Source organism: Molothrus ater, chromosome 12 (assembly GCF_012460135.2).
Source record: "Molothrus ater isolate BHLD 08-10-18 breed brown headed cowbird chromosome 12, BPBGC_Mater_1.1, whole genome shotgun sequence".
Classification (NCBI taxonomy): Eukaryota; Metazoa; Chordata; class Aves; order Passeriformes; family Icteridae; genus Molothrus; species Molothrus ater.
The window spans coordinates 12,962,095-12,977,162 of record NC_050489.2 but is presented as its reverse complement, the minus strand read 5'-3'; the positions used below and the strand labels follow the sequence as shown (position 1 = coordinate 12,977,162).

The window sequence follows — 15,068 nt, the reverse complement described above, 5'->3', positions numbered from 1 at the left end:
GGGATTTGTGTTGTCATAAATGAAGGACTCACCCTGGTGATTAGCTTTGCATTCCCTAAAGAAATAAAAATATTTTCTTGCCTGAGGGGACCTTTGCTTTGGAAGCAACAGAGAGCTTCCACACACGGCTTTCTTAAGATTTACACAAATTCTATACTTGCACCAATCCATAGTTCCCTTCTCCCTCTGCTACCAGCAGCAAATCCCCCCAAAATGTGATTTTTGGTATTTTTTTCTTCCTCTCTTGGAAGGAGGCAGGCAGGCGTGGGGGAAAGAAGGAGGCGGAGGCGCGGGAGGGAGAGCCCGGGGTACAGACAAACATTCTCTTTATTGAGCTACACATGAATTTTTCCATTAGTCAGAGAAAGAGATTGGCAGTGTGTAATATATCACAGAAACCTCACTGATTGGTAATAGAAAGGCTTAGAAAGACCTGGCGCTTTTTATATATATATATATATAATATCTTTTTTTAAGTTTCCTCTTTATTTATTCATTTTCTTTTGAACAGGTGTGACTGCTCTTCTTCAGCAAAGGTAACTCGTAAAAGTGAAACTGTGAAGACGTCTGGTTACTAATCAAAGTAGAAATGACAAGGGATTGGTCATGAAAACAGTGGCTTCAATGTAAACACTACATTCGATTTTTCTTGTTTTTTTATTATTTTTTAAGTTATTTTTTTGTGGTTTTGTGTGTGTTTTTTAAAATTTTTAAATTATTTTCATTCTTGCTTTTTTTTTTAAGTTTGCTTTTTTAAGTTTTTTTTTCTTTTTTTTTTCCCCTTTTTTCTTATTTTGCAGCACAAACATCCCCACATGAGAGAGAAAACACCATTCACTAAAAGGGAGAGAGGACTGGGGCAGGAGAGGGGGAGAGAAAAGCAGCACAAAAAAGCATTCACTGGAAAGAGTTAAAAAGAATAACAAAACGAAAACAAAAAAATACTCTAAACAAAAAATAAAATAAACCAAAATATATATATATTTGTATAGCCCTCCCTGATGTCCCTGGTCGGCCCTGAAGGAGGGATGAGGGGGACTGTGGCTGGGGGGCTGAGCTGTGCTTTTGGATACGGATCTGGAGAGTGAGCAGTGACCGGGAGCAGGGAGCTGTTAAACCAGGAGGGAAAAAATGGGAAAAACCCACCGGCTCTGGCTGGTGAGGGCTTTGGCCTGAACTGGGGTGGGAATTCAGAAAATCCGACCTAAGCCTCCTGAAACCCTGGGAAGGGAGCAGGAGGAGGATGCCCCACTGCAGCCTTCCCCCCGAACAGTCAGGGTGGGAAATGGGAGAAGATCTGCTTGTTATTTCCTTTTTTAGCTGTGACACGTGGCTGGAGGAAGTTTCCAATTTTTTCCCTCCTTATTTAAAAAAAAAAAAAAAAGAAAAGAAAAAAAGAAAAGAAAAAAAAGAAAAATCTTTTTGTTTCTGAAGGTGGCAGCAGGGCTGGGACAGGCAGGGGCAGGTGCAGCCTGGCCTTGCCCATGCTGGGAAAAAAAAAAAAAATTAATCAAAATAATAATAATTTAAAAAGCCAACCCACAATAATGAATTATAATAATGATAATTAAAAAATAGCAGCCCATGGTCAAATAACTGCTGGGAGGAGAACCGGAGTGACCCCGGGCGCTGCCCTTTCCCCTTTCCCTGCCGGTACGGGGGAGCTGTGGGATGGTGAGGCCGGGCAGAGCCCCCGGCCCGGGGGTGCCCTCAGGCTGGGACACTGCGGGCCGGAGGGAGGAGCCTGGTGGGACAAGGCGGTTCAAAAAAACAAACTAAAAAGGTGGGTGTGGATTGTTTTTATATATATATATACGTATATATATAATTTTTCCTTATGCCTTTTTATTTACCAACTCGCATGATTATGATGACATTTTTTTTCTCTCCTTCAATCTGTTTTTTTCGTTTCTTTTTTTTTTTTTTTTTCCCCACGCGTGTGTGTGTGTCTGTGTGTCTGTGTGTGGTTGCTTTGGGGTTGTTTTTTTTCCCGTTATTTTTATGTTTCTTTTCTCTCCTGGCGGCGGGATCGCCACCCAAGCAGTCGCTGAGCGCCGCGCGGGGTCAGTACAAGCCGCAGCCCCGCAGGTTGTTGGCAATGATGATGTCGGTGACGGCGTCAAAAACCACCTGGATGTTGTTCGTGTCTGTGGCACACGTCATGTGGCAGTAAATCTCCTTGTTCGGGGAGCGGTTTTTGCTCTCGAATTGTGCTTGGATGTAGGCGGCCGCATCCTCGTAGGTGTTGGGACCTGCGGGCAGAGCGGGGTCAGGCCTGAGGGCCGCCTCCCTCCCTCCCGGCACACCCGGCCCCACGCTGCTCTCGAGGAGCTTTCATTGTAACAGACACTGGAAAAATTATTCATTTTCACCCACCCTCCCCTTCACCCCTTAGCAGGGTCCGTTTTCCCCCCCATATCCCTCCTTCCCACCCCCATTACCCTTCTGCCCCCCCTCTGCCCCATTTTCCCTGAAAACATCACACCCAAGCCCTGTGGAGGGCTCCTCCTTCCCCAGGTGTTGCTGCTCTGCCCTCTGCCCTTTTCCCCCGGGAAGGGCAGGGCAGGCAGGGTCCCCCAGCTGTGCCCAGCCGGGCTGGGCCCGAGGGATGTCCCCGTACAGGGGCACCCGCACAGTGCTCCTGGCCTGGGGGGCAATGGCCTGGTGGCCCCTCGGCCAGACAGGGGGAGGGATGGCCAGGAGAGCTGGTGGCCACCCCAACATCACCCATGGATACCGACTGTACCCCCTTGTGGGGCTGAGCCCCTGTGTGCCCCGCCTGGGCTGGCTGGGGGCCTCACCCCAGCACTGGAGTGGTGCTGGTGGCCCAGGAGCCGTGTGGGGACACGTGTTGTGACGGGGAAACCTCCCAGTTTTTGCTTTGGGAAGGTGGGCTGGAGAGGCGCCAGATGTTTGAGCCGAAAAATGTGCATTATTGCCTTAAGCTGCTTAGGGCAGCGGGAGAGGCTGCGCTGGCCCCTCGCGGGAAGCCACAAAGCTGAGTTACGCCTCTGAAATCGCCTTTGCAAGAGCTGCTATTATCTGGAGATTTATTTTCCTTTCCCAGCTCGTTGGTTCCCCTCATTCCTGATGCAGTGGGTGGCCGAAGGAGAGGGAGGCTGGGCCAGTGCCACCAGGCTGTGCCCCTCCATGGAGTGGCCTGGCTGTGCCATACAGCTGCACGTGGGACAGTCTGGATTGTTCTACCAGGTGGCTGTGAGGAAAGTGCTGGTGCCTTCGGGATGGAGAAGCCTCAATGCCTCTGGTGGAAATGCTGGTGTACTTATGCTGTAGGGGAGTGGGTGCCATCTTGCTGGGGGACTTCCTTGTCCCCAGGGTTTGGCATCCAGGATGGATGTGCTCTGGGTGGAACAGTTCAGAGACACCTCAGTATCTGCAGGGGATGCTCGAGTCTGAATTCAGACTGGCTTTTTTTCTTTCCCTTAGAGAATTCCAAAGGATTTATTCTTGCCCATCTTCTTGGTTATTTATCCTTTTCCCCAGGCCATGTTGGTTTCACTACAAAATGGATGATTCTCTTGAGGTTCCACAGATTCCTGCTGTAAAGGGCTTCTTTCCTCCCCCAGCCACACCCAGCGTGAAGGCACTCCTGGAGGATGCTGCCTGGAGGACCACGAGTCTTAGCTCCTCCTCTCCCAGGAGATTCCCAGGAGCCACCAGCAAACAGGATGGCTCCAGTGGCTTGGCAGTCAGCTCCTGCCAAATCTTCTTCTTTCCACAGCTCCCTGTGCCCAGGCTCATTTCATCTCCTCTCCATTTGTCTTGACCCCCTCTCTGTCCCACCAGCTGCTTGGGCACCTTTGCCACAAGAACTGCCCCACTCAGGACACAGCCCCAGCCCATGAGTGAGGTGCTGGAGCTGCATCACAGCTTCTGAAGGTGCTTTTGCAGTGCTTCTACACCCCCCAAAGGCTCCCTGTCCCCTCTGTCCCCCCGGCCCCGGTGGCGCAGGGTGGGTGTCACAGCAGCTGTGCTTTGTCAGCCTCAGGACCTACCTGTGTACTCAGGGAAGCAGATGGTCAGAGGTGACTTCTTGATCTTCTCAGCAAATAGGTCTTTCTTGTTGAGGAAGAGAATGATGGAGGTATCGATGAAGAATTTGTTGTTACAGATGGAGTCGAAGAGCATGAGAGATTCGTGCATGCGGTTCTGTAAAGGGGAGCACAGAGGGAGAGAAGGGAGAGAGGAAGGCAAAGACAGAGTTAGAGGAGAGGAGAACATTTTTGTGAATTGAAACGGTTAGAAAGCAAAAAAAAAAATCTCTATAACAAGACAGTGGTAAATTTGAGCTGGTTACAAAGGTGGAAGAAATGGAGTATTGTGCTCCTCTTGGGCTGGAGGCCAGGGCAGGTGGGGGGCTGCAGCTGATCCTCCCCCACAGCCCTGTGGGGCCACTCTAGCAGGGCAGACACTTGAAACCTCAAGGAAGAGGGGAGAAGAAAGTAATTTGCTCCTCCCCTGCATCACCAAAGGAGTAGGGAAGGGGCCCTGTCTCTCTTCAGGGTCTGGGTGCCCCTGGAGCATCCTTTGGAGAGCCCAAATAAAGGATGGACAGACGGCATCAGCCAGCATGGAGGGCAGGGCACACCTGGCATGGAGAGTGGGATGGAAGGGGCTTTGGCCATCCCAGGGTGGCCCTATGGACCTGCCTGGAAGGGTACTTGGCCCTGAGTGGTGTCATTGTAGTGAGACCAGTGCCAAGGTATTGCCCAGAGGCTGGGGCAGGTCCTGTCCCTGGAAAAATCTTCAGCTGAGCTTTGAAAATACCCGTGGTGACTGTGTGGCCCAAGGAGGTAACCTGCATGGTGGTAACCAGTACAGGTGCCTCTGCCAGCCCACTTCCCAGCTCTCCTGAGAGTTCTGGCCTTGCAGGCTGCTCCAGGGAGACTTTAAGCTTGGAAAAGCTTTGGGAGGAGCATAAGAGTAAATTTCTAAAAGCTGTAGTTTTGTTGGGTTTTTTTTTCCTTTTTTTTCCATTTACAGGTGGACAAAACCCATAAACAGTCATCTTCCCCCTATGTTACCAAAGTTTCTTAAGAAGTGGAGACCAGACAGCAGAACAGGAGGAGCTGAGGTGAGGTGAGGTTGTCCTGTGTCCCACTGGGTGCCACAGGGCCCCACAGAGCAGGGTGTTCCCATGCAGGTGCATGCACTCACTGTTAGTGTGAAGGTGCCACTGGACAGGACAGATCTGGCTCTCCAAGAGCTCCCAGGCATTTTCTCCATCATTAACTTGCTCTTAGAATCACCAGAAAGCCATTTCCTGCTAGTCCACTGACAGCTCTGAGGGACATTTCAGGAAGCCCCTGTGCCCCTTTCCTTGTTTGTACCCAGCTCCTCTCTACTTGAATGTGCAAAGCTCCTGGTGCAAGCCCAGGGCTTGCTGAAGTCTGGAGCTGCTGCCCCTCCCTGTGACCCCTGCTGGGGGCTGGCTGAGCCCCCCAGATCTGGCTCGGCTGCCTCAAGCTCATATGGGGACACAGCTGCTCACAAAAGCCTTGTGGAAATCTCCTGGAAAGGCTCTGCAGTGGGTGGGGAACCCTTCTGCAGCAAAACCCCCCCACAACATCCCCCCACAGCCCCTTTTTTGGAGGCACAGCAAAGGGGGCTCTGGACTCACCAAAATCCGCGAGAACACGTGTGTTTGCTAATGAAATGATGACCCAATTACACATTTTGGAGTTTTCCATGAATGTTTTATTAGTGAGTCATTTTATTAGCTCCACTTCAACGGTAGCTTTTGCATGCAAAATTTAGCAGCTGTCTGATTTCATCTTGAAAGGCTTCGAGATTGCACTGTCGGTTCCTTGACAAAGAGTAGCTGGGGATGCCAGGCAGGCGCTTTCCAAAGCCTTGGGACTTCAATTTGATCCTTATCTTGAAATAAAAAAAGGCTTTATTCATAGGCAAAACAGAAACTGCCACCAAAGGATGTGGTTCTTCTTGACTTGTGGTTGTTGCAAAAATTGCTGGGTCTTGAGATTTTCATGGGGAGTATCAGGATGGGCTTTTCCTTGTTCATCTCTGTTGTTGTCCTATACATGTATTTATTTAAAGAAAGAAGTGATGGTGTTGATAGAAGAACAGCTGAAATAAAGCTTCTGCCCAGGGAAATGGGAATTCCCACTCGGACAAAATAACCCTGATGACTTCAGGGTTCTGAACACCCAGCAGAATCTGAGCAGGATGGTGTTCTGGAGAAAGTTCTAAAAATACCCAGTATCAATACACAAAGCAAAATCCTTTCCCTCTCAGCCATTTGCTTTTCTCAAAGCTGACCTGTAGTTCTGTCTGATTCATAGGATGGGCCATGTGGGAATTCCTGTCTGAGGATGGGTCCAGCTGAAGCCACATCACTGGAATTTGGTGAAGTCAATAGGAGCAATGGTTCATTTTCCTTTGCTGAGGTTTATCGAAGATTTTCTCTTGGTTTCTTCAAGTCCATTACTTCTATAGTATGCCTCAAATAATGGAAGATCTTTAGTTTAAACATAAAAGAACAAACTGGCTCAAGCATTGTTTAAAAGGGAGGGAGGGATGCTCCATGTTTTGTGCTTCTGCAAGGAGGAGAAGACACCATTTACTGAATTGAACCATCAGTGGGTCTTCTGATTTTATGCTCACACAAAGAGACAGTGGAAAAGCAAAGCTTGTGACTTGTGAAGGATTTGTAACTGATGTGGTGGAGGAAAGGGCGGGGCAGCATGGATCCTCTGCCCTGCTGCTGCCTCTGATGAGCAAAGGAAAAAAAATCCTGCCAAATACTTACATAAAATGAAGTATCCTTTAGTTATATCTTTTTAGATTCCTTATTTCCAGGTGGATGAGGCTCTGGCAGACAGCTGGTGCTGTGTGTTGTGCAAGTGTTTGTGGAGCAGCCATAATGTAAAATAACAAGTTTGATAAACTGGACGTGCTCAAGGGAGACACAATAAAACCACTCTCACACTAGAAAAGAGCTGGCACTTTATTAACATTTTGTAACTAATAAATACATTACCAACAGCCAATAAATTATTACAATAACTAATGCTCTATTAAACCAATGGACAGTCACTCTTCGTACAAAATTACAGTTAATACAGTTTGGGCCATCAAACATGCAGGAGAAATGATTCAGCGGGAACCAGCTAAAGGAAAATGGTGACGGCCTCCGGTGATCCTCTGGGAATGTGCTGGGGAGCAGGAGCCCAGAGGCAGCAGGGTGATGGTCGCTCTTCCCTTGTCGAGCTGAAGTGGGAAAAAGGAGGTGGGGGAACAGGGCTGAGGAGCACAAATTAGGGACTGGGCTAATTAACAGGGCCATGGCTGGTGCTTAAACAATCCTATCTGCTTGCCCAGCACCACCAGGTTGGTCCAGCACTGGAAAAGCTGGTGAGACTCAGGTACTGCTGAAAATGGTGTTTTACCTGCCATGATCTCTTCTCTCCACCTGGAGCAGCAGCCTTAGCTCTGGAGCTGCTTGCCTGCACTACAGTCAGGACTGGGTCTTAATTTCCAGGACACTGGGTGGAAGAGGGCCCGGGGCAGTGAGCATCCAGCCAGCTCCCAGCCCTTCTACCTCCTCTCCTGGTCTCTCCTCCCTGTGCCTACTGCACCCAGTGTCCATGAACAGAGCTGCCCTCCTGGGGAATTGGGGCTGTTTCTTGAATCCAGCTCCCTTTCCCTCTGCCTGCAGGGTGCCAGCTGGAGGCCTTGGTCCTCCTCTCACTAAGGCATTGGTGTTTAAGGGCTGCCCTTGCTTGTGTTTGCACACAAATAAAGATGTCACAGGCTGCTTGTTGGGGCATGAGTGGTCCTGTGCAAAGTCCCTTCCCATAGCCACATTCTCAGTATAACTATATAGGTCATGTACCTATATCTGTCAGCATCAATTACCTCGTGTCAGTGCTGGAGCTCAGAAATGACACAGTACCCTCCAGTCTCGTAGCCTTGGGGTCTGTTTGCCTGCTCTCTCCTGCAGGGAGGTGGAGGTGAGACCGTGGTCTGCAATTTTGTGCCAGTTGGACCACGTCTCTGCTTTCTCATGTGTGCACTGGGGATGCAAGTGAGTGATGGGTCTGGGTGCCCAGGGTGATGCTCAGTAACACCATTTCTACTGACCTTGACGTGTCCAGTGTCAGATCACTAATGAGCGCTTTAGTCTCCTTGGAAATGGTGGTGGAGTTTTTGGTGGTAAGCCTGAAGACAAACCATGAAAACACCCAAGCATACTGGAACTAAGCTTCTCTAATTGACTTGACAGATGGTCAGCCTTCTTCCAGGAACTCAGCAACTCTCCCTGGCTCCAGGAGACTTTGTGACCACAAAAGGCTTGGGACATGTCACACAAACTAACAGTGCAGGGTTGGTCCCCTTCCCAGCACTGACTGGAAATCCCCCAGGGGCGATGTCTGCCTTGCTGAGCTGCACAGTGAGGCTGGGCACATGGGGATTTCTGGCAAAAGGACATAGAAGATGTCACATCCTGACCTCTTGGAGACTGCACTCCTGGACTTAGAACAAGGTCTGTTCCCTTGCAGGCAAGCACTGGGCTCATGCCATGATAGATTAAACCCACCAGATATGTTCCAATGTACATTAAAGACCGCCCTCATTAACACTTTCAGCGTCCTATGAAACAAAATCACATCGATAGAGGAGGCACGGCAGGCTCCTCCTGGGGCTGCTGTCCCCTCCATGGAGGGAGAGGCAGGCTGGCCGGCCATCCAGGAAAGCTGGCTGAAGGCAAGAAGCTAATTGCGGTACAAAGCTCCTGGGAGATGTAGTTGAAGTGTTTGTGGGCAGGCGGTGGGGCTGTGGCCGTGCAGGGCGGGCAGGGAGCAGGGGCTCAGCAGCAGCCGGCAGCGCCAGATGGCCCCGCCGGGCGCTCCCGCAGCGCTGCTCCGGCCCCCGTGCAAACCAGACTGTGAGCGGCTTCTCTGGGCAAGATGAACAACTGCCTTTGGCAGCCTGGCGCTGTATTTCAGTGTGTGCTTTCCCTGGGCATGGTTATTGCTCCTTCTCCCAGCCAGCCCAGCTACTGCACTCTCCGAAGGAGCTCTGCAGCTCAGCCCGGCAGCGCTGCAAGACTTTTCTTGTGTGGCTTCCTCTATTTCATTGAAATTGTTTTTTAAATAAAGAAGCTATTTGCATTTTTGTGGTCTCATGGCTCCACAACCGACCCTCTCATTGACTACGGAGCAAGCCAACAGGGAGCTTCCTTCTTTCTTTTTGCTGCTGTCTGAAGCTCATCATGAGTTGCTAATGCTGCTTTCAGTGCTGACACCCCTTGGATGCTTCTGCTGCTGGAACAGTGACCTGAGTCATTAAAAACCTTCTGCATCCCAAAAAAGGATTTTTTTTTTTTTTTTTGCAAATTCCCACATTAGCTTTGAAGTGCAGGAGGGTGTATACATAGCTGTTTCCATTTTGTGCTTTTAAAATCTCCATGCCCTGGTAGGATTTCTGATGCAGCTGTACCAGTTGCACCATCCCTGCTATGTGGAGACTGCAAATGAAACAGAGCTCTGGATCTCCAAGGGTCTGGATTCAGAGCACAGCAATTGCAAAGCACAAGGGGCTGTTAAGAAAAGGCTTTTGAAAGCAGGCAATGTATTTCAAGGTACTTTTTAGGCAACTGCTGCAAGAATTGCTGGTGTTTAGAAAAAGCATGGGGCAGAAGATTGCCTGCAGAAGGCACATCTGTCAGGAAGGGCTTCAGAGGATGCAGAAGCCAGCAATGAGTAATGATTTGGCAGGCGCTCTGCAGACACAAATCTATACATGGCCATCAAGCAGGAGAAATAGTAGTGTTTAACACGGGAAGCATTTCATCTTCCAAAGGCTGCTTCCAGCATTTGTCAGTGAATCCTCTTGACACTGGTGTGAGGGAGGGAATGTCAGCAGCAACAGCTGAGATGAAGCTTTAGACACACAATATGCCAAAGAAAATGAAAGAAGAGGCTCTTTGTGGCAACATTTCCTCTGCTTTTTCTCCCTTTTCTCCCCATGGGGCACCAGCTGTTGATGGTCATCAATGTACCAGGGATCTGCTGGAGCACCAGAGGGGGCTTGGACCTTCCAGCTGGCAAAGCTGGGAATGGGTTACCTGAATCCAGCCTGGGGAGCAGTAAAAGTGCACTGAGCCAGCACTGGCCACTTGACTGCATTTGGCAGAGTTTGGAGTTAATTTAAATTGTCTTTACCAAAATATTCCTGTGTGCTTTATGTTGGGAGCTCACAAAGTCTTGGTGTGGTGCTGCCTTCCCTGGGAACAGCTTCTGTTACTTATTTGCTTGGCTGAAACATTCACAGCAAGGGGTGGGAACAGAACATCTCCAAAACTCCAGTGCTTCTGATCAAACTCTTTTTACAGAGCTTAATAAAAGACCTGCGTCCCTGCCAGCACCAGCCATCATCACTCTGGGTCATGTGGTTACACAGTTTAGGTACCAAATGTAACCAATGTGTGGTTTTTCTGCCCTGATTTGACACAACCCCCACGTGGATGCTGGATGTTACTGCTGGGGCTCAGACAGATGTGTGGGTGGGCTGTGGCGTGAGAGGAGCACAGAGGAGCTCCTGGTTTTGGCCAGCTCTTTGCAGGAGCTGATGTCATTGGAGGCATTTTAAGGCTGAGATGGTGAAGAGAAAGGTGGGTGCTGGTTTGTGCCAGAGCAGGGGAGGCAGGGAGTTGTGTTATTGCTGTTAGTGCCCAGCAGAGCAGCAGCAGGTCCTTGCTGCACAATAGTAAATGCATCATTTAATGCTCTCGAGGGGTTACTGGCAGTTTCCAGCCATGCTGGGCTGTAGCTGGTTGGATGGGTGACAGACACCTCATTTTCCTCTGCAGGCCTTCCCTGCTTGCTCACATCCTGGCTGGGGATTTGTCACAAATGTCCCACAAATACTGCCCTGGCAGAGCACAGCCCCTGATGGGGACTCTCCTTTGGCTTCCAGGTGCCCTTCTCTTCCCATCCTTCCTGCTGTCTCAATCTGCCTCGTCTCCCTTCTGCAGCTTGTCTCCCAAAACATTCCCTAAGCCTCTCCCCCTGTCCTCTCCCTGCTGTGCCACCATATGTGTTCCTGTCACTGCCTCCTGCACACTGACTCTCACCTGGCCCCTCCCATTCAGCTGTGCTGCTCTGGGCTGCTCTCACACCATCTCTCCTAAATGGGCACAGTGAGAAGAGATATTGTTTGCCCCTCTCAGCCCTGAAGAGACCTCCTGAGACCTGAAAGCCACTACTAGATCAGGCTCCCAAGAGAGGACAGTTGAACTTCTGGCCAGCCTGCAAAGATTCATGTTTTTCAAGATAATGGACTTTTAAGAGGCAGAGAAGAGGCAGGGATGGATCAGCACTGCCCACCTGCCCCCAGGTGAGGTGGGCCCTGATTGGTACCTCAGAGGTGGTTGTCTCACCCAGACAACTAACAAGCTTTTGGGGTGGACTTCTAAGAGTCCCTGCATGTCCCCAGAGGTGACACCCCACCTCTCACATCCCCTTCTGCCTTTGACTCAGCAGCACCCAGAGTTCTTGGTGGTGGCCACACATACCTCAGCCCACCTGCATTTGTCCTCTCTGAGCCCCCAGTTTTGCTGTGCTGGGTACTACCCTCATCCTTCTCACTTCTCTCCCATGCCCTTCCTTCTTCCTTCCCTTGCACTTTTCCTTCCTACTCCATCACTTGCTGTCCTTTGCCGGTGTTAACCATCCATCTCAATCCTGGTAAAGAGATGCCCTGACTGGAGACACCAGCCCTGCTCAGGCAGGAGGTGACACAGGAAAGCCACTGGCTTGTGCTCAGCCAAGGAGGCTCAGAGCACCACGTTGTGCTTCTCAAGGGGTTCAGATGCCCAAGGAGCAGTGAAGGGCCACGAGGTTCTTGCACACTTTGCTGCTGCCCAAACACAGGGAGCCTTCCCAAAGCACCTTTCCCATCTCAGGCACTTGATGATCAGACTCTGCCTATAAGAAGCCAGGGCTAAATATTTTTTGTAGTCCCCAGCATTTCAAGGCTGAAGTTTGGAAAGTGATGCTATGTGTTTGCAGGAGCACCACCTCTGCTGAATCACTAAGGCTGGGAGGTGCTGTGGGAAAGGTCCCCAGGCTGGATTCCTTGTCAGGATGCCACTGAGTGTGGAATCTCCATCAGGACACCATTCCTGGGGCATCTTCACTGCCTACACTCCAGGGGTCCCAGCCCAGTGCCTCCATGGCCTCCATGGAAGTGCCTCAGAAATGGGTTACAGCAACCACTAGGTAAATTTTATCATTAATTTTGAAAAACTTGAGGTAAAACTGCTACCAGTAATGAATGCTTTTAGACAAGGCTTAGTAGGCTTTGTTACTGTGTCCCTGTTACTCAGACACCAGCAGAACTCGATATGGCTGTTTTACTTGTTCAAATAGCTGTCTGGCAAAAAGGAGAATGTACAAATCCAAGCTATGGTGGCTGCATTCAACACCAAACCCTCCAGCTTTGGGGTCAGAACTGGAGCTGTAAGGTACCCTCAAAATGATCAGGTTGTATTTAGCACTTCCCAAAGGAATAGTGTTTTTAAAAAAAGGCAAATAACCAGGAGAATGAACAATATCCCTTAATTTTCAAGGCAAAATAAAAGTTTTGGTTCCAAACTACACTGTTCCTGACCAGTATTTTAAGGCTTTGATTTTTTTTCTCTCTTTAAAACTGAAGTATTTTTGTCTTTTGGCAGTTGAAATGCACTTCGTGGGAAATGCGTTAGCTCCCTGCACAACACTGTGAATTGGAACGGAGGAGTAGAATGGGGCAGCAAGGGAATGAACCAAAAAATGAACCAAAATAAAATAAAATGGGTCTGGGGAAAGCAGAACTTGCTGCAGAGTTTTCTGGGACAGGAGGAGGGAATTATGTATTTCTTCCTTGTCATCTTCTGAGGAGGAAAAACCAAGGAAAGGAAGGACCTGTCCGCAGGAGCGGAGGATGCTCCGGGCGGTGCCAGGAGAGGAGGAGGAGGAGGAGGAGGAGGGCCTTCAGTAGAGTCCACACCCCCGCAGGTTGTTGGCGATGATGACGTCCGTGACGGCGTCGAACACGAACTGGATGTTGTTGGTGTCGGTGGCGCAGGTGATGTGAGTGTAGATCTCCTTGTTGGCCGACTTGTTCTTGCTCTCGTACTGGGTCTGGATGTACGCCACCGCCTCCGTGAAAGCGTTGGGGCCTGCAGAGAGCCAGGGGAAAGGAAAAAGGGTGGATTAAAGCAACCCCATCACCTGGAGCCTGCAGGGTGCCTGCAAACAGCCCTTGTGGGATGTGGGGAGCTGCTGCAGCCCAGGTGCCCTCTCTGCATCTCGGGGATGGGCACTGCTACCAGCCAGGATTGCTGCCAGGCAGGAGATGCTCCCTGACTGTCAGCTCAGCTGTATTTTTATTCTGAGTTGCTGTTTATAGAGATGAAATAGATGAGGGAGCTGAGTGTTAAACAGGCTATGATGGAAGAAATTCCACATCGTGGTGACAAAAAATAGAAGAAATGCAGTAAGTGCTTGACCTAGGGAAAAGGCTTAGCTTTTTTCCTTTTTTAGATTTTTTTTATTAAAGCTTCAGTTTTTGATGGAAGAGTTAACATGAATTGAGGGCAGTATTGGTAGCTGTGCCCTCCTTTCCCTAAATCATTAAGAGAAAGGGACATGAAAAGATCCAGCCTCTGTTACAGGGCAAAACAGGCTTTTCTCAAAAAAAAAAACCCAAATCCCAACAAAAAGACTGATACACAATGTCCCTGTTTTAAAAGGAATTAGGATTGCAGTACTCTCTGCTACAGCCATGACTAAAATCACACTGTGAGGAGTTTCTTGTTTTGATATATAGAGATATCTGTACCAAACCTGATTAACCCTCAAATTTTATGGTAAAAAAAGCTTAGAAGAAGTCATGCAAAAGAGTAGATCCTTTCTCCTCTGGCCAGCTGTGACCCTGCTCACACACATGGCTCCTTTTGGGTACCTCCTTAAGGCTGATGAAGGCTCTGGCTGGCCTGGAGTGCAGCTCCCAGCATTGCCAGGCACTGCCTGACCCCCAAAAGGCTCCACAACAGTAAAACTGTCACTGCTTTTGGGTGCCTTTCTCTCCATGATGCTTTACTGATGGGAAATGCTGTTATTTGCTAGAGAGAAGCTTACTGGGGCTGGAGATGTGCTGTGGTGGAAGGCAGCTGCTCAGGGAAATCCCACTTGCACACACATGCACTGCTAGGGAAAGACACAAATTCTTGAAGATTATGGGACCTGAGAATAAGTGTGAAGTAAGAGAAGCAAAGTTTTTTTCTGTGAGCAGATTCTTGCATGGAGAGCTGTGTAAAGAATCAGTTCCACATGCTGAGCACAAGCAGGAGGTTATTTTATGAACAGGAAGTTGGTTGTTCAAACACATGAGGATTTAGATGCTTGATTCTGTCTAGGAGAGCAGGGAATCACTAATGCTGGCTTGGTTTAAATCAAGCTGTGGATTCTGCTGCTGCTTTACTAAGTATTGTGGATTAGTTAAAAGCATGAGTGAATTAAGGGGATGGAAATAGTGCTCCAGAAAACAGCATGCAAATTTGTGGATGCAGTCTTCTAATAATTCCCTGTCAGCAGAACTAATGGACATCAGAAATTTCATTTCATTAAAAGCATTTTGTGGAACCTACTTGTGATGTTGAAAGTCTGCTTGTTCAGTTTATAGGCTTTTATAAAATAATTCTTTTTAACTCTAGGGCAACATTCTAATAATGTTGCTTTTTCATGAGGCCATGAGGGTTTCATCCTGTGGGCTGTGGCCAGCAAAGCAGGGGTGAGCAGACTGAAGTGTGTGCTTGGGTCTAAAGCCTGGGCTGAATGTTAGCACAGCTAACTCATAACAGCATTGCTGAACACCTGGGGGTGAGATAACTCCTCACCTCAGATCCCTGTTGGATCAGTAAAAGGACTTCAGCAGTCACACTTCCTGCCCTCTCTGATGACACAAGAGAGACAGGAGATCTATTGAGGGTCTCTGGTATTGTGAGAACTCCCAGCTTCCAGAAAAGCATCCTGAAGGAA

General features: G+C 49.2%; 1 protein-coding gene across 2 annotated transcripts in view; it reads right to left on the bottom strand.

The window, feature by feature from the left end:
* Positions 1-309: 309 nt before the first annotated feature.
* GNAO1 (G protein subunit alpha o1) overlaps positions 310-15,068 on the bottom strand; it is a 141,269-nt gene continuing 126,510 nt past the window's right edge. The window contains exons 7-8 of one of the 2 annotated variants that reach the window (XM_036390520.2): positions 4,017-4,170; positions 310-2,252 (exon numbers count right to left, since the gene is read on the bottom strand). In XM_036390520.2, the coding sequence (XP_036246413.1) occupies positions 2,065-2,252; positions 4,017-4,170 (342 nt within the window). In that variant the 3' untranslated portion in view covers positions 310-2,064. Of the gene's footprint in view, positions 2,253-4,016; positions 4,171-6,967; positions 13,208-15,068 lie in introns of those variants that run through there. The other variant, XM_036390521.2, reaches the window with a different exon arrangement.